The following is a 25,865-nucleotide window of genomic DNA, read 5'->3' as shown; positions in this document are numbered from 1 at the left end:
TAGATAGATAGATAGATAGATAGATAGATAGATAGATAGATAGATAGATAGATAGATAGATAGATAGATAGATAGATAGATAGATAGATAGATAGATAGATAGATAAAGAATTTGTTATTAAATTAATTTTTAAAAATGTTACGTTATTAATTATATTTTATTGGAATTATTTTATTTAATTTTTATTTAATTTATTATATACTTTCCTTTTATACTTGTATACTTTCCTTGTAAGGTCTTTTTAAGCACCTCTTTGACTATTTCGCCACCTTGTGGCCAAAGACTGATTAGCAGACACATAAAATGAAACACCAATGTGCAGCCTTGACCTGAGCATATTTTTTACAACCCGAGTCCAATTCCTGTTTTTCTATCCTGTATTTCCATGAGAGAATATGATTGCATCACATGACAGTCACAAGCCCTATTTCACGAGCACATGTCACTGCCTCTAAACACCTGCTCCCTCAACGACACAATGGTAATAACATTTGAGATTTATGCCTGGACCCATTTGTAAAATGTAATAGGTTTTTAACATAAACCCTTTAAACAATTGTAGATATGTACTTACTTACCATATGTATTATGTAGGCCTTCTGTACCATATTGAACTTATAGTCCAAGACAGACACTTGCATTATTTAGAAAATGGTTTTATTTAAAACACAATTATTGTCCTTTAAAAACATCCTGATTCTATCAACTATTTGAACTTTGATTGCATTTCGTTTACATGAGTGACAACTTATACAACTTCTCAACCTGACTGTCACGTGCATCACGCAAGATCAGGTGACCACAATGACACTGCATTCCTGTCATAAGTTGAATGCTAACGATGACAAGTTACAATGCCTCAAAAAAGTCAGTTTATAAACAACATTTATTCTGTTCAGTAAATGAACAGAAAACATGTCAGACAATAAAATAAACAAAATAATGCATTTATATAAAATAAAAGAATAAAGCAAAACCACCCTTGGTGGTTACATGGAAATTGCACAAATATTTCTCTGGTCCCTTTAACAGAAACAATCTCAGAGCAAAATGTCTAAAAATGACTTTGTGTCCCTTATAACAAACATAAATTCTTCCTTTTTTTCCAAAACAGAACAGAGCTGGTTTCATTTTGTATTATAACATAAAGCGAAACATCCATCATTACTTGTGCGTTCTGCCGACCTACGAATCAGTAATAGCTTAAATAGTTTAGCAGACGGCATTTCCCTTATTGGTGTTTGATTTAAATATTTGTGAGAAATGTGTATATCTTGTAAATAACAGATTTTTGAAGAAATACACACAAACAAGTTTAACAGTGCAGAATAAAGTTAGTCCCTTCATAAAGTGTCTGATTTGTGCAGACTGCTATAATTGATCGATTTAAATAAAATTTAAACTCAGAACAATTTCAAAGATTCTCCCATGTGTGTAAAAGTTAGTTTTACAGACGTCACAAGCGAATACTGGCCTGAGTAAAAAGTAAAACTTAAATTCTAACCTTAGGCATTGTGACATAAGTGTCAACCAACAGATCCCTGTGACTTTTGGCTTTAAGTTGTTTAGTTGACTGAAGGCTGTTCAGAGCTCTCCGAGTCTCTATCACTTCCAAGAATGCCAGTCACCTCGGGCAGATCTACAAATCACAACCAAGGGGTTTAAAAGTGAGGTTAGGAGTGTAAATATGAGAAATTTTGATATACATTTCCTGATTGATACACCATTGCTTGCAAGGCAGTGAAACAAATAAGTGATTTTTGTAAGTTTTAATGTAAACATCTGTTGAGTGTGCACAGAAATCATCATTTAATCAATGAAAAGATGGGACTCAAGATCCAGAATGATGCCTTGTAAGCACTGGAATTTGTGGATATGAAAATGTAATCATTCAAATAATCTTTTACTTCGGTTAACCATTGTGATCATTGACATGTTGATTCAGATCAGTTAGTTTGATTCCTGATTGTTATTATTGACACATGACCCTCACCCTTAATGTCACTGCTGATTACTGAACCGTTCATATGACCTTGATTAGATACTAAAATACAAAACAGCATGTCAGACATGTGCTAAAGAAGTTAATTTAAAGAAGATACAGTATGTTAAAGGGGTGGTTTAATGGTATTTCATGCATTCTGACTTATTAACACAGTTATAGAGTTGTTTCCTCATGCTAAAGTTAGGCAAAGTGTCAAAAAAGCAGTTGGGCGTGTTACAGAGTATTTCTGTGCCGAATGCACTTCGCCAGGATTCGTACAAGTTTCGGAAAGTTTTTTTTTTTGATAACAGGTCCAGCTGACATTTCAGGGGTTTCTATACGTATCACTTATTTTTATGGGCACTTCCCCCGGAAAACCCCGCCCACCCGTCAATTAGCGGAAGACCTAGAATTTACAAACATCACATCACGCGAAAGCTTTGTTTAATTTCAAAACTCAACAATGGCACAAGAATGATGTGTGTTTTTGGATGTAAGGAGAAGAAAGCCAGCCTTATGGAAACAATGGATATAGTTTATTATCTGGGGTAGCAGCAGAGTTTTGCGTGTGTGTTTGATGCGCTGGATTTCATTGAAAAGTCCCAACCGGGTCATGAGTTGCATGCGGTAAGTAAGACTTCTGTCTTATGCTGGAAATAGGTGCGTGCATATTATATAAACGACACAAACATGTAGTGAATCATAAGTTAAACAGTGTTGTATAGTGTTGCATGACTCGTACTCGCTCCTCCCGCGTTAGTAACTCCTCCTTCTTCATTTCTTCGTACGTTATCGGAAAGATTCGGTAAAGCTAATCTTTCTTTAATAAATCTGATGAAACTAAAGACTCTTCGGAGATATAAAGGATGTAATACTACTCTATAGGTACTCCAGATTAACATCAGAAATGCAGAAACAGCGTGTGTTATGTGAGCTTGTGTGTGTCTGTGTTTGAAAATAAAAACAGCAACGTTGAATTTCTTACAATGAACAATCTTTATAGGCCAGATAAGGATGGTGCAGAGGCTGAGAGCTGCTAAAACAGCCATTCCACCGGTGACGATAACCATGACGTAGTGGTAATACCATACACAAGCTGGACAACAAACTGTAGTGCTGAATGAGAAAAATCACACAGAAGTGAAGCATTACATTAGGGTATATATGAATAAAAAAATAAGAGATTATCGCTCTTTACATACATATAAGCTAATATACACTTACTGGCAAGGGTGGAGCATCTGGATGATCATAACTCCGACACCATTCGCAACTTTGTCTGTGAAACTCATAGCTCCGTAAACAAATGCCCCACTTTGCTGTCAAGGAGTAAGGAGTTTATTTGTCATCATCCTTCTGAGACTCAAATTTTACACTTTTGAAATTGGTATTTTTGAAGCACATGCCTATTTTCACTTCTGCAAACATCTGCTTTATTTAGATTCTGGTCGATAAGTTATGTGCTCTTGTTAAAGGGATTGTCAATGTGTTCCTCAGTGCACACTGTGTATATATAGGGAATATCCTAAATAAAGCAATTACGTAATGTTTACAATTCACTTTGTGTCTGATCTCCAATAAGTTCAGCCGTCATGGCGAGTGACATCACTAGTATGGTTGCAGATCCCACCCCTAGCAAAACTGCTGCCCCGTACACCATGTCACCCATGTCAGTATCCAGCAGCACCCAATAAGAGAATGCCAGAATCAGTAGCAATCCCAAAAAATAGGTCATCTATATTAATAAGAAACAAAGAAACAATAGTGTTGATGTTATTACGTTTTAACAAAGATAATATGTATTTGGGCACTATGGTTGTTAATTTTATTCGATTATGTTTGTAGTCAATGTGCTGAACGACACCTTCTAGGACGCTTGCATAAACTTAATTTCTTAAAGTCTAAAAGTAATTGTATAAGTGGCTCTAGCACTACTTGTTTGCAGATGAATAAGGCAATGTAATACTCACAGATTTTCCTATTAGCTTACTGACAGGTTTCATGACAAATGAGGAAGCAAAGCCGCTCACATACATGACCAGAGGAATAGTGGCTATGTATTTCTGCAAAAGAACAGGTTTAAAACAGATTACCCTGACTTTTATTTTTACTGTGGCTACTGTGATTAAACATTGTGTATTATGAAGCAGAGAAGTAGGCTACTATAGTTGTCTTACCTTTGGAAGGAGTAGTGTGTTGGTGAGATACATGGAAATGTATGTTTGCGACAAGTTCACGATCAGTCTGGTGGACATGTAAAGCATAGCCACCTATATAAGATATAGGAAATAAGGAAGACATTAAAGGTGCATCGTGTAACTTATAGAAGGATCTCTTGACAGAAATGCAATATAATACACATAACTAAATTATCGGTTGTGTATAAAGACGTTACATAATGAACTGTTTTGTTTTTATTACCTTAAAATGAGACATTTTTATTTACATACACTGCAGGTCCCCTTACATGGAAGTTTTTGTCATGTTTCTACAGTAGCCCTAAACGGGCAAACTGTTCTACAGAGCGCGTTTCGTCACTAGGTTGTTTTAGATGACCACATGTTTGTCCTGTGGCGGCTACCATATGCATTTTTAAATTGAGGGGTGAGCTGTTGGTTGCAATTCGTAAACTCACTACTAATGCCGCTAAAATTTACACACACCACCTTTAAAGAGCACCTATTTCATTGCTTAAAAATGTATACTGAAAATTTTTGTAGCTCCAGATTTCACTCTCTTCCTAAAACGTACAGATTTGAAAAGCTCTGTGTCCCTGATTGGCTAGCTAATCTGTACGTTGTGATTGGCCTGAATACCTCTGACGTCAGCTGGAAATGTGACGCTCCTTACCATGTTTGAAAGATTGGCTCACAATGCAATGCCAACAGGAGTTAACTTACATGCTGTGAGTCTTAAAGGAATAGTCTACTCATTTTCAATATTAAAATATGTTATTACCTTAACTAAGAATTGTTGATACATCCCTCTATCATCTGTGTGCGTGCATGTAAGCGCTGGAGCGCGCTGTGACGCTTCGATAGCATTTAGCTTAGCCCCATTCATTCAATTGTACCATTTAGAGATAAAGTTAGAAGTGACCAAACACATCAACGTTTTTCCTATTAAAGTACTTCGACTCGCCTGAAAAGTCCGCTCCCCTTCTCACTCTCATAATGGGAGAGGGAGGGTGTTACTGCGCCGAGTCGAAGTACTCCCAAAAGTGCTATCTATTACACCATAAAATATAGTTCCTCTTTTAAATCTGCTTAGAAAAGCGCTACGTTTTATTTTGTACCACCAAACTTGCTCATATAACTACTCGTCTTAAATAGGAAAAACGTTGATGTGTTTGGTCACTTCTAACTTTATCTCTAAATGGTACAATTGAATGAATGGGGCTAAGCTAAATGCTATCGAAGCGTCGCAGCGCGCTCCAGCGCTTACGTGCACGCACACAGATGATAGAGGGATGTATCAACAATTCTTAGTTAAGGTAATAACATATTTTAATATTGAAAATGAGTAGACTATTCCTTTAAGCAGAAGGAATTATGATAATGTCGGTCACGTCTACATCACCAATCCCAGGAAGTATACTGTTGCCTACAATCCGCGTGTTTGGTGTAGTCCAAGAAAAGAGATTTACGTTGGAGACGATAACTTCCATTATCGTTTACTTTGGGGTATGTACCTTTTGCATATCATTAACATGTACAAATACACATTTACACACCAAAAAAAAAAAAAATTTAAACGTGAATCGGACAATAGGTGCTCTTTAACTTTAACCACTGTGTTCTAACTACCTATGGATACATGCTTAGAAAGCAATACATTAGATGCAACTGAAAAGTAAAGTTGGTACCTCTTTACTAACCTGGTAAAAAGACGGCTGTTTCAGCCAGTGTTGCCACTGCAATAAATTGGAGGGTGAGGAGGACACGGTGGCATTGTTTAAAAGGGATTGGCGCTCCCCAGGACTGGACCCAGCCTCTTCCTGACGGGGACGTGATCTCTTCTCCTTTGTGCCCAAGTGAAACAGCAACGAGAACAGAGCTCCGATGCACACTACGATAAGCCCTAGATTTCTGATTGTGAAGATATATATACATTTTATAATTATTCAGGAAAACATATATTTATGTATTGCAATCCATTTTACATTACCATGAACACTTTGGAAGATGCTTATATCTACTCACTCTGAACAAAGGAATGTCAATAGGCCCAAGGCTGTCTGTAATGGTAGGATCATCCACTTCGCCTTTCTGAAAATGAAACATCAGCCAGGCCACTGCATACACTGTGATGTTGGCTATCACTGTGAATGCATACCTAAGGCATACAACCAAAACACACTGAAACCATAGACATATTGGTAGCAACAACAAACCCAATCCATAAAGACTTGGCATGAGGGCGAGTAAATTAATTTAAATGTAATCAATAAAATAATTTTCATATTGGATGAAGTATTCCCAAATATTAAAATGCATGATTGTCAGATACCTGAATGCGGTGAGCTCCACTTTTTCATGCTCGCATGACACCAGCTCAGGAATAAGGGATAAATGGGAAATCTGGGTGGCAGCCCATCCAAACTGGAATATTACAATAAATGGGATGAAGTAAGTGAGACTGACCCACTGTGGAGTGTTGACATCACAGCCCAGACACTGGTTAAATATAAAGGGAAATGACAGTATGACACTGAGGGTTCCTATGTGGAGATAAAGAAAAGGGAATGCATTGTTTAGTTATTTACTGTGGATCTGTAAAAACCTAAAGCGTCTGGGTCACTCACCCACTAGATGCCATGTCTTTCTTTTCCCATAAGACCCGCAGCCCGGTGTCCTATCAGACTCGTAACCAATAAGCGGCGTGCACACTCCGTCTGCGATCTGCCCAACTAAGAGCAACACACCGGCATACGCGTTTTGAAAGCCCAGCACCGAGTGATAATACACGAGCAGGTATGTGAACCACATAGAGGCACACAAATCGTTGAGAAAGTGTCCCACCGCATAACTCAGCCGCCTGAACCCGGGTAACGTTAAAGAGCTTTCTGAGGAGTCCGACATGATGAAAGAACTCCCGGCACCTAAACGTATCGATTACTGTGTGTCCGCGTTACCATTGCTACTCCGCCGGTGTTACACCATCTTCTTCATCGCGGACAGATGTAATCTTATGAAAAGTTCTGTGCTCGGTCTATCGTTTTCGCTCTAGTAAGTGGGCGTATCCAACTTTATGCGGTACTGCGCAGACTGATTCGCGTACAACTTCAAAGTACCGCGAGAACTATTGAAAGCTGTGTAAAATCGACTAGCTCTCGGGGTACCTTGATGCCTACCCCGATCGGTCTGCGCAGCGACGCATCAGCTTAAAACACGCCTAGTTCCGCTATGTTAGCAAGTCAGCTGACTCGAGTCACGATGGAGGCGCGCGCATGTAAACTCACCTCACCATTCGTACATAAATTTGGAATAATACAGTTATGGTAATATTTACCATTAAATTGTAAAAATGTCATGTTTTTAAATTCTATATACAAAATAATTAATATTTTTCTAGTGAAAAAAGCTGGTGTACCGTAACCATACAAGTGTGACGTTTATAAGCCACACCCTCTTCCGTAGCGTAAATATCGTACAGCAAACATGGGAGGCTGGTTATTTTGTAATCTTTATGAACTGACATGTTAGATTTAATTTAGCTTTTGTTGCGCTTTACTTAAAAATAAATAACGAACCAATACAAAATAACTTACAATTTAAATAAATATAGACACATGAGCCATTTAAGGTGTCAATTTTATCTCAATGGCCGTTTCTCAATCCAAAGGCTGCAGCCTCCAGAGGTCGCATTTCTAGGGTGCATACGTAATCAACATTGTCTTATTTCAAAATATTAACAATTATAAAGTTGACGGTTATTCTTAGCTAATCGTAAATTGTTGTAATATGCATATAACTTGCAAATGTAATGCTCAGTAAAAGTAAATAAAGCAGGCTTGATGACGTATGCGGCCTCAGGAGGCTGCAGCCTTTGGATTGCGAAACGGCCAATATATACAATCAACCCCTAATCATAAACAAACTTTTCTATTTCTCTGAGAATTTATGTCCACCAATTTCATATCCACATTCACCTTATCTCCAACCATTTCTGTTTTAACGAGGTTAAAGGCAGGGTAGGCAGGAATTATCTAAAAAACTTTTTTACAAGTTTGTCCAAACTGTCTCCACATACAAATGCACAACCAAAATGCAAGCACTCTAAAAAAGAGAGCATAAAACTCGAGTGTCTGTAGACCTCTCACGACTGTGTTAAACACAGTTAATTATTTCCATCCGGGACGAAACATATGATTAGCTTGCTCAAATATCACTCTCTCTCGCGACCATGGCTCCACCCGTTGCTATGGGATCTGCCCAGACATGCGCACACCCGATTGATTTGAACGTGCACGAGGCAATACGAAGAGCAATACTACAGCAGAGAAATAGCACTAACAACTCACAGAAACTGCATTCACATCTTACAGTACCTGCATATCCAGTCAGCGAAGGCAAAAAATGAATAAATGAAGCAATCAAACGAGAGGAAATATCGCGTGGCTTTTCCTCGAGTCGATGATGCAGTAGCAGTATTGTCTGCGGAGTGTAGTCCTCGTCAGAGTCAACAATGCTTTCATCACAGAAACTCTTCCATGCAAAACACTGGCTGAGTGAGTACTAAAAGCCATCCGTTTATAAAAGCCATCTGTTTATATTCCTAGTGATAAAGTTAGGTGTATTATTACATGTGATTGTGACTTGATGTTATTACATGCACCGCGCTCCTTCCTCTCCGCTTGTCTGAGGTAATTCGCGCGTTCATGTGTTTTGGGGGCGTGGCTTAAGAAGAAACCCAGAAGGGAGGGGGTGGAGTGAATGGAAAAGTTGGCTGTGTTTGGAACAGTGCTGAGAGGTATACAGACACTCGATTTTTGTGCTCTCTTTTTCGGAGTACTTACATTTTACTTGTGTATTGATATATAAAGTCAGTTTAGACAAATTTGCAAAAAAGTTTTTTTAGATAATTCCCGCCTACTCTGCCTTTAATGATTGAAAACTGAAAGGATGTGATCTAAGTCATCATAACTTGCGCTGCTGTTCCTGTAAAAAAATGAAAATTTGAAAGAAAAAAATGCTATACAATAAAATTTTGTTTAATAGAAAGCCAGCAAACTCAAGGGTGTGCCACCTATTCTGGGAATGTGTATTGAGTAAATTGTGTTGTTAAACACTCTGATGTGTATTGTAAAAGAGGAGTTTAAGGTTGCCTTGCAGCATTGCAAATCTGTTCTATGGCACCACATCCTGGTGAAACATTGTAACCGACAGAGTTTTGTAGATGACATCATCACACCATACTAAATGCACTGTTGAAACTGCAGGAATTTGAGAATAAAATTGCACCACAAACAAACTCAAAACAGTTATTGTGCATAGATACAACATGTCTTTTGAGGCATAGAAGAAAAGCAACATTTAATTGGTACGTAAATCAATATACATCCTCAGTCTCATAGGCAACCTCTGTTACGCAGTATAAACCCACAGAATTTTCTTGTGGACTTGCTATGATACACTTTACAACAAAAGAAAGAAATCTGAGAAATGCCAACTAAATCCATTAGACTGGCATAGAGCACACAGTACGGAATAAACATCTGCAGGCCTTGGACAGCTTACCTGGATAGAGAGGGATACGTTAGTGTTTAATGTTTTACTCGGAAAGGCACAAACTATGATTCCCAGATAACTTAATCTAATGGAGGAAAAAACATAAGAAATGCACAGGACATTTTTCCACATTATCACTGAGAGCATTACTTTGTCCCTTTGGGAGAGACCAGCCCGCTGTATAAATGATCCCAATATCTGCCTTTATTTCTGCTGCTTTCAGTTCATTTCAATGATGAAAATGCCAACCGGTTTTCTATTCCCCAAAAGTGCAATTTACAGAGGAGAGACCCCATGTATTTCTCTCCATCTCCCCACAGTACCTGAGACCAGCCACTGTGCTACAACGTCATCCACATTAACAGGAACCAAAGAGAAAGTTAAAAAAAAAAAACTAAGAGCGGTTAAAAAAAAGACATTTCTACGACGAGTAAAACTGTTCAACTTAGGAAAGGCAGATCTTGAAAACAACTTGTTTTAAATTACAAAACAATAAAGACACAATTTACATCATTTGAGTCGGGTGTACATTTCTTGACACATCAGTCAGCAGTCTTTCCCCACTTATTTTGATCCCATAAAAACAAAACGCCATGAATTACATCACTCACAGTCATCCAGCCTGCCAGTGTGTCAAAGTGAACAGATTTTTGTTTGCGCGATCAATAATGGTTTTGCATGTCTTCTAAAATACAAGCTTAAACGGTCCATCTGGGTTTAAGTCACATAACATATATCCTCTTATTAAAGTCTCTAAGATTTCCGGTGTCCCACATTGTACAAATATATTTATTTGTTCCACTGAATTGTTTCCTTACAAAGAGTGTCCCCGAGCATTGAGGTGTGTCCTCTCTGAGCAGAAGCCAAACTGAGGCAGTGAGTATCTGAATTTCTGGTCTGAAGTGGAGCAGAGGACTCAGAGCAGAGACAGAAGGGAGGGTGCACCACATTTCATCTGCAAGTCCTTTGCTTTAATTTTTATTTGCACGCGCCAGTGACTCTTAATGCGTCAATGATGTTTCTCCTCACTTGTGCCTCTGGAGCGCTTTCCTCTTCCTTCTCTTGAAGAAACAACAGCACCTGAAAAAAGCAAAATTTAAAGCATCTTGAGTGGGTTTCTTGAGACCACTTATGATCAGTGTTGGAAAAGTTACTTTTAAAAGTAATGCATTACAATATTAAGTTACTCCGCAAAAAAGTAACTAATTGCGTTACTTAGTTACTTTTCATGGAAAGTAATGCTTACTTTACTTTTACGTTACTTTTGCGTTACCATTTTCTTACTTTGCCGAGGCTTGATCTCTTTCAGGCCTTGCAGGTGTTTTTATGATCGCTAAAATGTCAAGCTCTGGCCTGCCATCTCCGTTTCTGACTCAAACTGTTCCCGCGCTCAGGCACACAGAGTGCTTAATTCTACGTTACTATGTTCAGTTTCATTCAGTACGTTATTTTATTTTTAAATTGAATTAATTAAACTTAAAAGTAACTTATATTACTTTTTTAAAAAAGTAACTTTAATATTATGTGTACATTTATAAGTAATGCGTTTCTTTACTCATTACTTCAGAAAAGTAATTTTATTACGTAATGGGCGTTACTTGTAATGCGTTACCCCCAGCACTGCTTATGATCATATTTCAGGAACAGGGTCTCGGATTTTATTACTACATACGTGGGTATTTTTTGCACATCTGTACAGTCTGATCTGTTACCAAAGACTTAAATGCTGTAACGATACTAAGGGTGCACTCACATTATCCAAACCAAACCATGCCCCAGCGCGATTGTCACTCCTCTCTACTCCCCCAGATGCACACACTCACACTGTTCTTGTCATCGATCTGAGCCCGGGCACGCTTTCGTCATTAAGATGCGATTGTTTTGAAACAAGCTGAAAGTTATTCGGAGTCGTTTGGTGCTCGATTACAGACAGCCCTCTCACGTCATCATATTGCTTAGTTGATCTGTCACGTGTGCAGCTCGGACATTCACGTAACCCCGCTGCGTGCATCAAAAGGTTTTTACGGAGGCAGATGAAGGTGAGTGGTCGCGCAATTGACGTCTTCACCTTTTGAATCGCGCTCAGGCGCGATTGCACTCACATCACAGCCTTCCACGCCTGAGCCCAAGTGAACCGTGCTCCAGCCCACCTCTGCAACCCGGCCGGGGCGCGATTAAACAAATCCGCGCCTGGGCGCTGTACATTGCGTCAAACGAAACAGGCTTTGGGGTCAAACGCGCCCGAGCGCGGGTTGGGTTAGATAGTGTGAGTACACCCTAAAGATGCTTTAGAATAGGTACTTACTTTGTATCATCAGCCACCTCCACCTCAGCAGGGGCGGTAATGGGAGCATTTGAGTGTCCCGCTGTGGGATCGTCTGTGTTTACTTCTCCATTCGTCGAGCTCATAACCTGATGAATACATCATTACCAGATGAATATAAAGCATTTAAAGAAAATATAAAGCAATAGATTTGGACACTAGCCACACTTGTACAATAAATATGTCACTGCATCAGATAAAATATTGCGATAGATGGTAAAAGTAAAATTTACAAAGCATGTCACCAAAAGACATTTGTTAGGGTGTGAAACATTAGATACACAAAAAATGATAATTTGTTGTCAAATGTTAAGGGAAAATGTCCTAAATATTGTTTACTTTGCTACACCTGTATGAGCATGTGACTCTAAACATCCATTAAAAATGACTTTTGCCCATGTAAAAAAATGGCTTAAAAATTTGAAGCTAGTTAATAAGAGCTGTGGTATCAATGCCGCTTCGTTTGAGATTTTGTAATTTCTGCAATTACATCCATAGCTATTATGTGTGGCTTAGGTTTTTGTAGTCGAGACCAACTCATGGAGTTTGAGTCAAGACCAAGTCAGAGTCCAAATCAAGCTAAATAGACCCTCTCCGGTCTCGGACATAACTCGAGCTCTAATGAGTTGGTCTTGACTACAAAACTAATGCCTAAAACTATTTTGGGGGCCACTGTATTTAAATTAGCATACAAATTGTGATAATAAAGTTGTGCAGCCCAAACAAGCTTAGGAAGTTAGGAAGAAAGAATAAATAGGGAAAATGAAGAAACATAAAAAGGGCTAGCACACAAAATACAAGTAAAACTGGAATAACAATAACCCTAAAATGGTGTAAATCATTGTTACACCTAGGATAAATCAATAACTCACCGCCCGTACATAGGGCACATGTCTACATTATAGTCTTACTCAGCTAATCATATACAGTATACAAGTATTTTTATACTCAAGTCACCAGACTTCAAGCCTAACAACCAGTTGCGTGCAAGTGCGATGCATGTGTTAGACAAGGAAGTGACAAAAGGAAGACCAAATAAGTGTTCAAAGCCGAAAAATGAACAAAGGTGTCTCGAGTGTGAAAACGAGAGGAATATAAACAGCACAGAAAGGGGAAGACATCGACACGAACACCATGCAGTACTGCGCAAACACCCAGTACCTGGACAGAGCCCCCAAGCCTATCGGCCGTGAGGTGCGACCCCAGGAGCTCCCTGTTGGTCATGGGAGTGGGCTGGGACTCACTTCCTTTGGGTTCTGGCGACTGGCATGACAGCAATGAGGAGAGGATGGCAAAGGGCATAAGAGATGTGTTTGAGAGGATGTGAGGGTGTAAAGAAAAAGAACAGAACCAGTTTAAAGAGGAACGTTTTCCATGCACAAGCAGACTGCTCTAGCTAACAGGACAGAGGTGGGGAAAAATAAGTGTGAGTGAAAATAGAGAGCACATGGCATGCAGAGATGGAGAGGAAAGCTAAGCTCTTATTGATCATTTCATGAACTCTGTTTTAAGAGACCTAAACGTGTGACCAAAACGTGAAAATAATACCGTCCTAAATCATAAAATTCTGCTAAAAAGTAGCTAAAAGTAACCTAAACTGCTTACAAAGGTTAAAAAAATCTAAATGTTTTTTATAAAAAGTAACTGTCGACCATTCTCTCATTTACATCAAAACATTAATTCAAATCCATGAAATGAAACAAAAAAAAAATCACAGACTGCAAAATAACAAAAACATTAATACAGGACATCTATTACACAAATATTCAATGCAAACTGGTTTGAATGGCATGAGGGTGTCTTATTTGTTATATACAAGGGTGTGTGTTTTCACCTGGTTTTTGGTCTGTGGTTGTGCTTTGTCTCTGCTGCTTGGTTGCAGAGGTGTGTCACTAGGCATGGGTCCTATTGGAGTCGGCTGTATAGACATGAAAAAGTTAACTACGCATGTACATCATACAAGAGGACATTTATGGCAAACATTCAAACTGAGACTTACCAGTGGCTTGCCAACCCAGTCATATTCATAGTCAAAGACGTAGCCATTTCTGTCAAAGAGGTCTGTAAAGAGTTTTCTCAAGTAGTCATAATCCGGTTTTTCAAAGAAATCCAGTCTCCGCACATAGCGCAGGTAGGTGGCCATTTCTTCTGCAAAACGTTAAAGTTAAGAGGTTTGCCCATGCAACAAGAGCTGGATTACAATTTCTTTTAGTAGGCTTTGAACAGATTTTAGGAGCTGTCTGATCTAGTTGATGCTGCACAAAAAAGCTAAGAGCATTTAGAAGCATTGAGCATCATACACAAAAGATTTCAAATCAGTCAATTGAAAATATCTAGCATGTTTGATATCTTCATACTAGGCAGAATAGATCGTTTCATTGGGCGCACGTGTGGTGGTCCGAACTTTACCTCCGGTTTCTGTTTGTTTAATGGTCTGACTAGTTGCTGAAACTGAACTCTTAAACAAATACCTCGCCGAAACTAACAAATGTTTTGGGTTCCTATGTAATCTACGTGTTGTTTATTTTGCTTGTTATATAAATAAACTACTTTAAAAAGGACTTTGTTGTTATTTATCCTTCACTGAGTTTACCGGAAGTTACGTGATGACCACGAAAGCCGCGTGTTTATTTTGTTACTGCTGAAACCATCTATACTGTGTAGTTTTCTCCCATTATCCAGAACCTGCAGATTGGCTATGGACTAGCGGCAACTAACACACTTTTTCCAATCAGGGCAAAAGTTATGAAGTGTAATCCAGCTTTAAGAGAAATTACATTTGTAAAAGATTTGTAAACAAACAGCATGTTTACCTGGGAAACTCTCACAGAGAACTTCAATAGGTGTTGACCTTTTGGTATCTCCAATTTTCTGGTAGCGCTCCTTCAAGGTATCAGCCTAAATGAATAAAATAGACAAAAACATGACTACAGACAAGATAACAGCATGGCTCTCTTATTGCTGGCTTACACTGTACCAAAAACACCAAGAGGGCTAACAAGGACAGCTTAAAACTATTAGTTTAGTGCTTGTTGGGGCAGTCTGGACCAATATATGATAATATATTACTTTAAAATGTTATGCAAATCTGGTTATAATCCAGAAATTTGGGCATTTTTCTGGTTTTATAAATAGGTCAGCCTATCTATCCTCTGTAGACTTTCCGTAACACTGACTGATAGTTCAGTTTTTTATTTTTTCAGACATTAGCTAAGCGAGATAAGACCAAGACTAGGAGGATATCATCAAAAGACTTAAAAGTGTGAGAAAAGAATGAAGCGGAAATTGTAATGCAACAGGTTTGTACTTCAACTCATTTGTGGTAGAAATACAGATTCGAACTGATACGAGTTGATGACTACAATCTAAAACAATTTGTGCTAAATATCACTAAAAGGTCGTAATCATAGGGGAACCACTTTTTAGTGCTATATAGCACCTATAATGAACCTATTGCACCAGATATGGTTCTATATAGCACAATATGGTTCTACACAGGTGCTATATGGAACATAAAATGGTTCCCCCTATAATTACGAGCCAGTGAACCACTTTTAGTGCTATTTAGCACTTTTTTTTGTAGAGTGTAGACTTTCAAAAAATAAAATCCCTTGTTTTCTATAATGCTTTTCTTTGCAAGCTTAACAAATGATTCCTCAGTTTTTAAAACTAAGCAAACTTTTCTTGCACTCCACCCACAGCAATACCTTCAGGCCTTGCCAGGGCAGACTGCCTCGTAGGAAGTACATAAACATATGACCCAGCGCCTCCAAATCGTCCCGTCTGCTTTGCTCTGCAAGAATAAAGATTTATGTAAACATTAATCAAAGATTGCTATGTGCAAATTGTTTAAATTCACAATGTAAAAGGAATCCCATGCGTTTTTTACATATAACATAAAAAGGCCTAAACCAAAGGGCTATTTCTGTTCCTAAATACTACTTTATTTGTAACTTTGTTATTTCCTATTTTCATATGCACATAATTTCTTAATTTGTTCTTATTTTATTTTCCTTATTTCCCTTTTTTTGCTGATATGACAATTATTCGATCCATGACTCGTAATGCAATCCATTTTACCCATACTATATTGTAAAATTATGTACTTTGAAAGTAGGCATTGTTGAGGTCCACCCTATTTCACAGAGGTCCATGCTGTTTAAATTTTATGGCCTTGCGACTGAACTAGATTTAATAATGTTTAAGTCTTAAAGGGACACTCCACTTTTTTGAAAATATGCTCATTTTCCAGCTCCCCTAGAGAAAAACATTTGATTTTTACCATTTTGAAATCCATTCAGCTGATCTCCGGGTCTGGCTTTATCACTTTTAGCATAGCTTAGCACAATCCATTAAATCTGATTAGACCATTAGCATCACGCTCAAAAAAGATATTTTCTCCTATTTCCGACAATAGTCCCCTGCTATTGAAAGTTGCTAAGGGGACAATTTTCGGCTGCTGAATAATATCATTGCGCCTGCTGCAGTCATGTTACGGCAGCAAAGTCCTTGATTATTACACCAGAATGAGAGTATAGTTCCTAACCATATCTGCCTAGAAAATCGCAACTTTAAATTTTCCGTCGGTCTTGGTACACAACTACAGAAGAGTCAAGTTTTAAAAAAGAAAAATATTGAAACTCTTCGGTTATTTTTGAGCGTGATGCTAATGGTCTAATCAGATTCAATGGATTGTGCTAAGCTATGCTAAAAGTGGTACTGCCAGACCCAGAGATCGCCTGAATGGATTCCAAAATGGCAAAAATCAAATATGTAACCCTAGGGGAGCTGGAAAATTAGAGTGTCTCTTTAATCTTAATAACTGGAAAAACTTACTTAGCCTTAACATGACGTGTGATTCTAACATCATTGTTTAAATTGTGACTCCTACCTTTTCCCAGATGTGTGTTGATACTCATGTATCTAGCCGTCCCCGTTAAGCTCTTGTGTTCCCTGTAAGGGATGTGTTTTTTGGTCTCAGGGTCAATGTATTCTTTGGCAAGCCCAAAGTCGATGATGTGGATTGTATGTTGCCTCTTGGTCCCTGGCCGGCCCACCAAGAAGTTTTCAGGCTTAACATCTCTGTAAATCAGACTTCTTGTGTGTACATACTCCATTCGTGTGATCTAGAATAAAAGGACGAGACACTTAGAAACAATCTACCATGTAATGACATCTCAAAACATCCATCACATGGTCACAGGTCCGGATACATTTTGCTTACACATTAACGAAACTTTAAGCGGCGGTTTCCCGGACAAAGAGATGTTCAAAATGAAAACAACTTGCACTATCTTAAAATACATCAGTGCCATTTGGTTTAATGTTTTTTAGTAAGGCATGTTTGTTAACACTAGTTATATTTCTTAATTATACTAAGCCCTAGTCCTGGCTAAAGCTAATCCCTGTCCGGGAAACCACCCCTTAATGTTCTTTTGCTGACGTAAACGCAAAAGACACTAACCAGCTGAATTGCAATCATGAGAACAGTCTTGAGGGAAAAGGTTCGATCACAGAGGTCAAACAGGTCCTCTAGGCTTGGGCCAAGCAGCTCCAATACCATGGCATTGTACTTTCCACAAGGCCCAAAGTAGTAAACCTGAGGAACACCCTCTGCCAACAAACATTTAAATGTAGTTAGAAAAACAGATCCACAGAGGCAAACACAAACAGGCATTATATGCATCACAGCACAAGCTAGCTAAAATCTGTTTGCAAGGATATACTATAAAAGTATAAATGTTTTGGTAAGTACAAGACAAAATTAAAATGACTTTCCCCAGAATCACAACTAAACCTTCAACATGTCAGCTTAGCAGAGTGTTTGCATATTTAATTAAGGAATTAACTAATGTGAGAAGAAAGATCTCCTGTGGCTCAACAGCACAAAAATAAACAATGCTCTAACCTGAAATCCTAGGCTTTATTTCATCTGAGAGTCAAATAACAAAGCATTGCTTTGCTTTCTGAAGAGATTCTGAATATGTCATATTATTTGTTAACATGCACTAACCAAAAATCTCACCAAACTTATTCTGTCTTTCAAGTCTTATCAAAAGTTGTGTGGGAAGCATGTTGAGAAATCGATGCACAGGAACTACAGCTTTTGCTGATTAAATTCTTCCTCTCTGCTGAAGAGAGGATGTGGACAGGACGAGCTAAAACCAACTCATGACTGTAAATAGTACGTAGACAAAACAAACTCTACAAGCCTTTGAAGAAACTACAGAAGAAAACGTGCTAAATAATACTTTGTTGCTTACCCGAGTTTCCCAACTGTTTGTAAAACCTGTACTCAAGGTGGAGCTGGGGTGCTCTGGATTTGATTGGCTCCTATAATAAAATGGCAAAAACATAAGAGGGTTAACCAAAACTTAAACCAGAAAGAAATGAAGAGTTACAAAAAAATATGGTTCTTTTACATTGCGGTTAAACCTTTTACTACCTAATATAACAACCAAATATATAAAAACATATGACTACGTGATACGTGACTTATCAGCACATCAACCACCATTAACATTATGGGACACTTAATTCAGGTTAGAGGGCACACTTATATACCGTGCCCGAGCGCATTTGACGCCCCTTTCTACTCCACCAAAAGCATGCACTCACACTGTACATTGAGCTTTCTGAACCTGGGCACACTTTCATCATTAGGATGCAATTGTGTTGAAGAAAACAAGAAGTAACACTAGAGCCCATCGTAATGTTAAATCAGTGTTATTTTAATTCTTTAAGTCTTTGGGGCACGATGACAGACAGCCCTCTCACATGCAGATGAAGGTGAGTGGCCGTGCAATTGACATCTTTCCTTTTTAACCGCGCTCCCACTACGCATTCTAAGCCCAAGTGAACCTGCTAGCCAGCCAGTTCGCAATTAACTCAAACCATGCCTAGGCACAAAACAGAGCGATCGCATTAGTCAAACAAACCAGGCTTTGGGGGTCAAATGCGCTTGGGCATGATTTGGTTGGGATAATGTGAACGCGTCCTCATTCCACTCCAAAGTGATTCAAACCAAAAAGCAAAACTGGTATGTGTGTTTATGTTAAATGGTGTTTCTCTATTTGATCAGTTCACAAATAGCAACAAAATTTTTGAATAGTATCAGTAATTGGGTTATATTACTTTTATGAAGCTTTCTTTCAGCGAGGACATTTCCAGTGTTTAATTGATCCAACCAGTATAAGTGTACCTCAATCAGCTTTTCTGCCATTGATTCTTTTGCTAAGCCTCTACCATCAAATGTATAAGCAACACCATGAAAGCGTGATTATGAAGCTCATTACAGTATGTAAAGGTGAGACGGTACTGTATGTGAAAGTGCAGAAGGCTCGCTTTACACCATTACGCATTTCTTTGTCTGAAGCAGAACATGTGCAACATGAAAGAAATATTTATATGGAAAACCTCTGCATTATGGTGATACTTTCCCTAGTATAAAGTGATATTGTTTATACATTTTAAAAATATATATATTAAACATGATGTATATAAACAAACAATGGGCTTCAAATCAGTGTTCAGTGTTTGTGGCCATTGAAATGTCCCTACATGACATTATTTCAATAACCAACTCTCTCACAATGCATTTGGAATAAATGGATACCAGTATGTAAACCAGTTTTCCAGAATTTGGTAAACATATCAAAATCCCTTGGGGATATGTAAATAAAAAAAAACATTTTTAACATCTGTAGGCAGCTTACAATGTCAGTGACTGACGCCACTAGCATCCTCATGGGAACAAAGAATGTGAGTAACGTAGATCTAAAAAAGGGTACACAAAGTGTCTCTGGAAATTATGTAATGGTAACAAAACTGTGCGTAAAATGTTTAGTTAACAAAAAAGAAAGTAAACATAAACTGACGTTGCATAATAATTCAATGGGATTGAAATGATCAACTACAACATTTATGGCAGCTTTCCATTGCGTAGCACCCCACGGTTTGGTTTGGGTCAGCTTACTTTTGTGGGCTTTTCCACTGGGTACAGTACGTAGTACCCGATACTTTTTTAGTACCACCTCGGTTGGGGTTCCAAGCGACCCAAGCTGATACTAAAACGTGATGCGAAAACACTGTAGATCACTGATTGGTCTAAGAGAATCTTCACTACCAGCGTCATCACTATAATGTAAAAATTAGCTTTACCTTCATGCTAGCTTGCGCTGTCTCGAGCAAACATGTTGTCATATTTGTTCTGCTATAAACATGCTTTTAGCAATGAAAAACATCCACAGGTTGAGAATCAGGAACACCATACCAGTTTTTTTCCAGACTTGCAGTTTGTGGCGGCACGTTCACAACGCACACGTCTGCATTTATGCTTAAATTCAACTTAAATGATATTCAGCGGAGGCGCGTTAACTCACACCACCGGTGTTCATACAGAAACGGTCATGTGTGACAGAGGTAGTGATAAAGCGATTTGCAAACATCTATTTGTGGTGGCCAATTTTAATTTTGTGGCAGACTAAGAAATAAATAAATGTATGGGAATGTACAACAACGCTCTCACTTGTATGATGTCACAGCAGTAGGCAGCGCAAATATAACGACACGCCTATAATCCCTCCCACTCCAAAGTGTTACTAAACTTGATGGAAAAGCTAACCTGACCCAAACTGTGGGGTACTATGCAATGGAAAAGTCCATTATTTCCCCTGCAACTATTTAAAAGCACAGACACCAACAGTTAGTTGTGGAAGTTAAACATGCATAATAAATATATATATATATATACACACATAATTCATATATACATATATATATTATATATATATATTATTATATCCAGTAGCAATCAAAGTATTAAATAATTAATTACAATAAAAAACACAAAAGTACGCATTTAATATGCAGCTAGGCATTACAACAAAAAAAAACACAAACGTTTTCTTTTGGGGACACTTACCAATTTAATGGCCACATACTCATTTGTGTAAAGATTTTTCCCGAGTCGAAGTTCACCAAAATTTCCACAGCCGATCTTCTTTCCCACTCGGAAGTTAGGGCCAACCATAAGCACGCCAGAGCCGGACCCGGAGCTTCGGCCTCCCCCGTGCCCAGACCTACTCCCGCCAGTTTTTGACATTCTCTTTCCTTCCTCCGCCTCTCCTTTTCCACCTCCTCCTACCCCTCTCTTATCAAAATCCATAAGCTTGTGATACCCCGGCCTCTCCACGATTACACCACTGCCATAAAATCACAAAGCAACCAAAACTAGCAACAGGGATACGGGGACTGGGATGGAGGAGAGGAATTCAGACAGAAAGAGAGTGGAAGGAAAAGCTCATTCTATACATACGGATTAAACTAGACATGAGCTGCTTCTATAGACTGGGTAAAAAGCAGACAATCCAAGGGTAAAGTCGGATTTAAGAGAAAGACATCCAAAGGCAATCTTCCATGAATCCAACTTCAGAGGAGCACAATCGTCAGGAGATGGACACAACAACATGTGTTCATAAACACATGCGCGCACCTTCGCTCCAACAGGGCCTTAGCTACTGATGTCGAAACGCTGTCTGGCATTGTTTTCCATCTTCAGCGCCCCATCCAGGTGGATTTGTAGAGACGTGCCAGACATTACTTGTGTCCAGATAGGAACGCAGAGCATGTCAAAGTTTCCGTCGGGAGGAAACGGGCAGCACATCAGGGACACACCTTATAATATCTAGGGCAAAGAAAAACAAAATTAGCGCTAATACTACTTAAAAAATACATATGGAGAAGTGTATTCACCTGGAATCTGTTCAACTATGGCAATAATGATCTTATGATCTTTTAATTTAGAGTAAAAAATCATTAATGCAAGCTTACCAATATCTGAACAATACAGGAAATCTGTATCACCGTACTTTTTCATTCATTTCGTATATTTCTTTAACTACTGTATGTTTTAGTGCAAACTGGTATTACCTAGTAATTTGTTACAAGTTAACCATTTAAAAATCTCATACAACCAACCATGATTATGCCTACAAAACGTATAATTAAATTTTGATTAGCAATTTCTCTAAGCTCAAATTAAACAAAACATATGCAATAAAAAGCAGAGGAAGAAAATATTTGAGAATGTAAAATGCATCATATTGAAGGTTCAAGGGACATGAAACCAGAAACCATCTCCCTACAGGAAATGTTATCTAGCATTTCTGACTTCCAGATCTAAAAATACATCCCGTAGGAGCTTGAGATGAGGCCTGAGGTCGTGTGAAGAGGAGCCAGAGTCATCTTGGACTGAAAGCCTCTGTTGTGTTGTTAGCAAGGAGGCACCTCCCCAGAAGTTACGCACACCATGCCGACCATGAGCAGGTTTTTAACAATAGTGCGTTTAACAATAGTGCCTACCTGAAAATGGATTACTTCATGCACAGGAAACTAATACGTACAAAGCAACAGATGAGTCCCTGTGATCCTCATAGTTACTACAGGCATTGTGTTTAGTAAATACAATGAAAGGTACTAATAAGTAACAATATTACCACTATGGTAGCCTAATTAAATCAGTGAATATAAAAGCCTACACACTTGTAATAAGGCATAGCTCTTAAAAGTCTTAAATATATAAAATCACAATGGGTATTTGGGTACAAACCCATAATGGAAACCTCAGAAATGCACTGGTTAAAACATTTGACATTATCAATATAAAAACAGACCTTAATTTAAAAATAAATTTATTAAAGATTTGCAATTTCGATGTCCTTTGCATGCACTTATTGACTAATGAGTACCATATAAAATGTACTATGAACCATTAACCAGAAATGCATGACACTAACTATAACCTGTACAAATGTTGCACATTTAATAAATGACATGTTACATGATGAAATATCTATTTAAAATCTATACAGTTAAATATAAAGCTAAACCTATATAATCCATCGTCTCATGTCGGATCAGGCCTGGCTGACAACTATCGACAACAAAATTGTTTTGCATTTCCAACAAATGTCATATTACAGGCCTGCTCTAATCTGGTCCTCTTTCTGTGTTTAACAGAATGCATTAAAATACTCGTTTATTGTCGAATATTAGATTTCGCTAATCTATCTATAGAGCTAGCAAAAATACACAAGATGTGTCCGCTAACATCATTTAGCTCGTCAGCAAAGTATGAGAAAGAAACTTGAGTTATTAAGACTCCAGAACACCTTTGGCACATATTGTGCCCCTTGCAGGAGTACATTACATAAAAGTATACATGAACGAAATGACAATCATCTGAACCCCCAACTGTCAAAGAGATAATGTTGCCGAAAGGCAAATTGCAGTTAGCCATTGAATTGCCAACTAAGCAACAGAGACAAGTGAATAAAGCTAGCGCGCTAACTAGCCCAAACAAGCTAACGATCTGTGGCCTGCGCTAAACCGAGCTTAAAAACATAAAAGTAAAAACACCAGTCAAATAAGGAGGAAGAAAATACTTGTTATTATTGTGTACCAACCTACAAGACATATGTCAATGCTATATTTGTTTACAATCACGTTGGAATTTGTTTGCCAGTCGAACATCTAGCCAGCCACTAACCGGGCAACTCCTTAATCCTGAACACTCGAAACTGGCGTAAATTACTTAGACTGAATATTACATTAATACTTCGGGGGGAAAGACTAACCAGCAGATGAAACACTTTTACCTAAATCCGTGTATTACGGGTCGACGACAGTTCCCATTTGGTCGGTTTTATTGCTGATTCCTTGAAGCCATTCACATTTTTTCTCCCTCTTCGCTGATGTCTCTTTAAGCCTCTCCGTACAGCTAGCGCGTTTCCTCCGTTGACGCTCGATCACATCAGTGAGTTTAAGTGGGTTTTCTTGCGCAGTTCGGTTTGGAGAATATCGGGTCATAAAACTCCGCGCTCTTCGGAAAAAATAATGCGCAGTTTCATTCAACGTAAACCTACGCGAGAAACGGAACCTGATTACGTAGAAACTGCTGAGCACCTACTGGATGGCTTGTACTGGATGTACTTTCTGAATTGAAGTTGGTTTAAAAAAGTGAATCATTTAGGATTATTAAATCCTAATGTGTCACCATATAATTGACTGAAATGTGTAAAATAAACAATTAAGTAATAGAAAAAGGAGACTGGCAAGGTTTTTTTTTTTTTTATAAATACTGAATTAATAAGTTTGTTGTAAATAAAATTAAATTCAATATAAAATTCAATTTACTCATCCTCGTGTTGTTCTAAACCTGTATGATTTTCTTTTTCTGATGAACACAAAAGAAGAAGAGAAATGATGGTAAACACACAGCACACAGTGTCCACTGACCTCCATAGTAGGAAAAAATATTTTGGTAGTATTGTGATAAATGATGAAGAGAATATTTTGATAAATGATGGAAAGCACACAGTTGACGGTACCCATTAAATTACATCATATTTTTTATTCCTACTATGGAAGTCAATGTACACTATATGCTATGTATTTAATATCATTTCTCAAAATATTTTATTTTGTGTTTATCAGAAAAAAGACATTCATACAGGTTTAAAACATGAGGATGAGTAAATGATGACAGAATGTTCATTTTTGGGTAAACTATCCCTTTAACATATATAAACAAACTTTATAAGTATGCTCATTTTTCATGCTTTAGATTAATTATGCTGTTTTTGGAAGTATGTTGCAACCCCCCTAGTGGGCCCTGCATGGGCCTTGGAAACACTGCTCTCACTGATTTTCATCTGATAAAATAAAAAACCCAGCAATGGTAATTTCCTATTGTTCACTGCGTACAAGTTCCTGTGTTGTTGCAGTGTCTGCTTCTACTTGATTCAGTCCAGCTTAAACATGAGCTTTTTGATATTCACTTTGCTATCGATTCCATTCGTAATAAAAGGTATGTTTTTATTATTTACCTGTTTTACACCTGATGATGTATTTTTGGGGCTACATGCATCTTTATTTCTTTCAGGTGACTGTGAAACTAGCATAGCCATATCTGGAGATCAGAATTTATGTTCTGGTCAGAACTTTACCCTCACATGCCACTTTATAGGTTGCTCTGGACTACTGAACCATGTACAGATGTTTAAAGATGGACACTGTTTATCAAGTGAAGAGTCTTCAAATCGTACTATGATTCTTTCCATACATGTTCGCAGTGCAAATGAGAGTCATTCAGGAGAGTATAGATGCAAATCAAAAACCTATCTTAGCCCTATTCATATAACAGTGAAGGGTATGTAACATTTTGTCGTTAAATTAACAATTAAAGTTGAAGTTTTTGCTGTTTGCAACTAACTATGATGCTTTTCTTTTTATTGTGATTCAGACTGTGGTGTTTCTACAGAATATTTATTCACTGCAAATACAACACCATCATCCCCTTTGATCAATACTACATGCCAAACTTTCACATCATCAGGTAAGTTTTTTTTTTATTAACATTACTTTTAAATAAATAAATGAATGCTAGTTTACAGATAATTTGGTACTGTATGACAGAGCAACCTGATGACAATTGTATACAATGTAGTGTAATGAAATTTTGCAGGCTCATTGTGTGAATAATGACTAACAAGGTACTTGATACTAAATATAGTCCTTTTCCTTTCTGTCTTTATTAAGGGATCTTGAAGCAAGTACTGATATGGTACATACTGTTCAAGACAGGGGTGTTTCTTATTGGATTAATAACAGTTATGTTATTAATGTATACATAACAGTATGTATATTGGAAGTGCTGAAAATTGTAAATTTTTATATAATCTACACAAATGAAAGACAATGCTCTTATTAAATCAAGTTCTCCATGTCTTCTCTTGCATGCTTTTATCTAGACGGTGGTGAATTTAT

General features: G+C 37.9%; 2 protein-coding genes and 1 long non-coding RNA gene across 9 annotated transcripts; 1 reads left to right on the top strand and 2 right to left on the bottom strand.

The window, feature by feature from the left end:
- Positions 1-641: 641 nt before the first annotated feature.
- mfsd12a (major facilitator superfamily domain containing 12a) lies at positions 642-7,296 on the bottom strand. Of its 2 annotated transcripts, XM_073876325.1 has the most exons (11): positions 6,790-7,296; positions 6,495-6,705; positions 6,193-6,320; positions 5,863-6,077; positions 4,163-4,255; positions 3,956-4,048; positions 3,550-3,720; positions 3,210-3,304; positions 2,971-3,101; positions 1,995-2,045; positions 642-1,640 (listed from the first exon to the last, which is right to left on the bottom strand). In XM_073876325.1, the coding sequence occupies exons 1-11, from the start codon at positions 7,064-7,066 to the stop codon at positions 1,567-1,569; spliced, it is 1,539 nt and encodes a 512-aa protein (XP_073732426.1). In that variant the 5' UTR covers positions 7,067-7,296; the 3' UTR covers positions 642-1,566. The 2 variants fall into 2 exon arrangements, with proteins under 2 accessions (XP_073732426.1, XP_073732432.1); XM_073876331.1 differs by lacking the exon at positions 1,995-2,045 and having other exon boundaries at positions 6,790-7,267.
- Positions 7,297-9,493: 2,197 nt separating this feature from the next.
- Positions 9,494-23,961, bottom strand: csnk1g2a (casein kinase 1, gamma 2a). 6 transcript variants are annotated; one of them, XM_073876337.1, is made up of 12 exons: positions 23,675-23,961; positions 20,962-21,723; positions 18,302-18,371; positions 17,503-17,651; positions 16,930-17,164; positions 15,746-15,831; positions 14,852-14,936; positions 14,038-14,186; positions 13,873-13,956; positions 13,200-13,301; positions 12,021-12,127; positions 9,494-10,795 (listed from the first exon to the last, which is right to left on the bottom strand). In XM_073876337.1, exons 2-12 carry the CDS (start codon positions 21,202-21,204, stop codon positions 10,741-10,743), a joined length of 1,365 nt encoding a protein of 454 aa, XP_073732438.1. In that variant the 5' UTR covers positions 21,205-21,723; positions 23,675-23,961; the 3' UTR covers positions 9,494-10,740. The 6 variants fall into 6 exon arrangements, with proteins under 6 accessions (XP_073732438.1, XP_055058353.1, XP_055058354.1 ...); XM_055202378.2 differs by having other exon boundaries at positions 23,696-23,961; XM_055202379.2 differs by having other exon boundaries at positions 14,038-14,183; positions 23,696-23,961.
- An 812-nt stretch (positions 23,962-24,773) lies between these two features.
- LOC141366105 (uncharacterized) lies at positions 24,774-25,810 on the top strand. The gene is made up of 4 exons (XR_012371128.1): positions 24,774-24,906; positions 24,982-25,248; positions 25,342-25,434; positions 25,638-25,810. It is a non-coding gene; the product is annotated as an uncharacterized lncRNA (long non-coding RNA).
- The last annotated feature ends 55 nt before the right edge of the window (positions 25,811-25,865 follow it).

This window comes from Misgurnus anguillicaudatus, chromosome 2 (assembly GCF_027580225.2).
Source record: "Misgurnus anguillicaudatus chromosome 2, ASM2758022v2, whole genome shotgun sequence".
Lineage (NCBI taxonomy): Eukaryota > Metazoa > Chordata > Actinopteri > Cypriniformes > Cobitidae > Misgurnus > Misgurnus anguillicaudatus.
This window is presented reverse-complemented; position numbering and strand designations above follow the sequence as displayed.

What these genes read in the sequence shown, in the direction of transcription:
- mfsd12a (XM_073876325.1), bottom strand. Translation starts at nt 7,066, where the DNA reads ATGTCGGACTCCTCAGAAAGCTCTTTAACGTTACCCGGGTTCAGGCGG. An exon ending in AACAGCCGTCTTTTTACCAG is followed by an intron (nt 4,256 to 5,862) that starts GTTAGTAAAGAG and finishes TATCTTATATAG; the next exon opens with GTGGCTATGCTTTACATGTC. An exon ending in CAGATGCTCCACCCTTGCCA is followed by an intron (nt 3,102 to 3,209) that starts GTAAGTGTATAT and finishes TTTCTCATTCAG; the next exon opens with CACTACAGTTTGTTGTCCAG.
- csnk1g2a (XM_073876337.1), bottom strand. Translation starts at nt 21,204, where the DNA reads ATGGATTTTGATAAGAGAGGGGTAGGAGGAGGTGGAAAAGGAGAGGCG. An exon ending in AGTATGTGGCCATTAAATTG is followed by an intron (nt 18,372 to 20,961) that starts GTAAGTGTCCCC and finishes ATTTTATTATAG; the next exon opens with GAGCCAATCAAATCCAGAGC. An exon ending in TGCCCTGGCAAGGCCTGAAG is followed by an intron (nt 14,937 to 15,745) that starts GTATTGCTGTGG and finishes TTATTCATTTAG; the next exon opens with GCTGATACCTTGAAGGAGCG.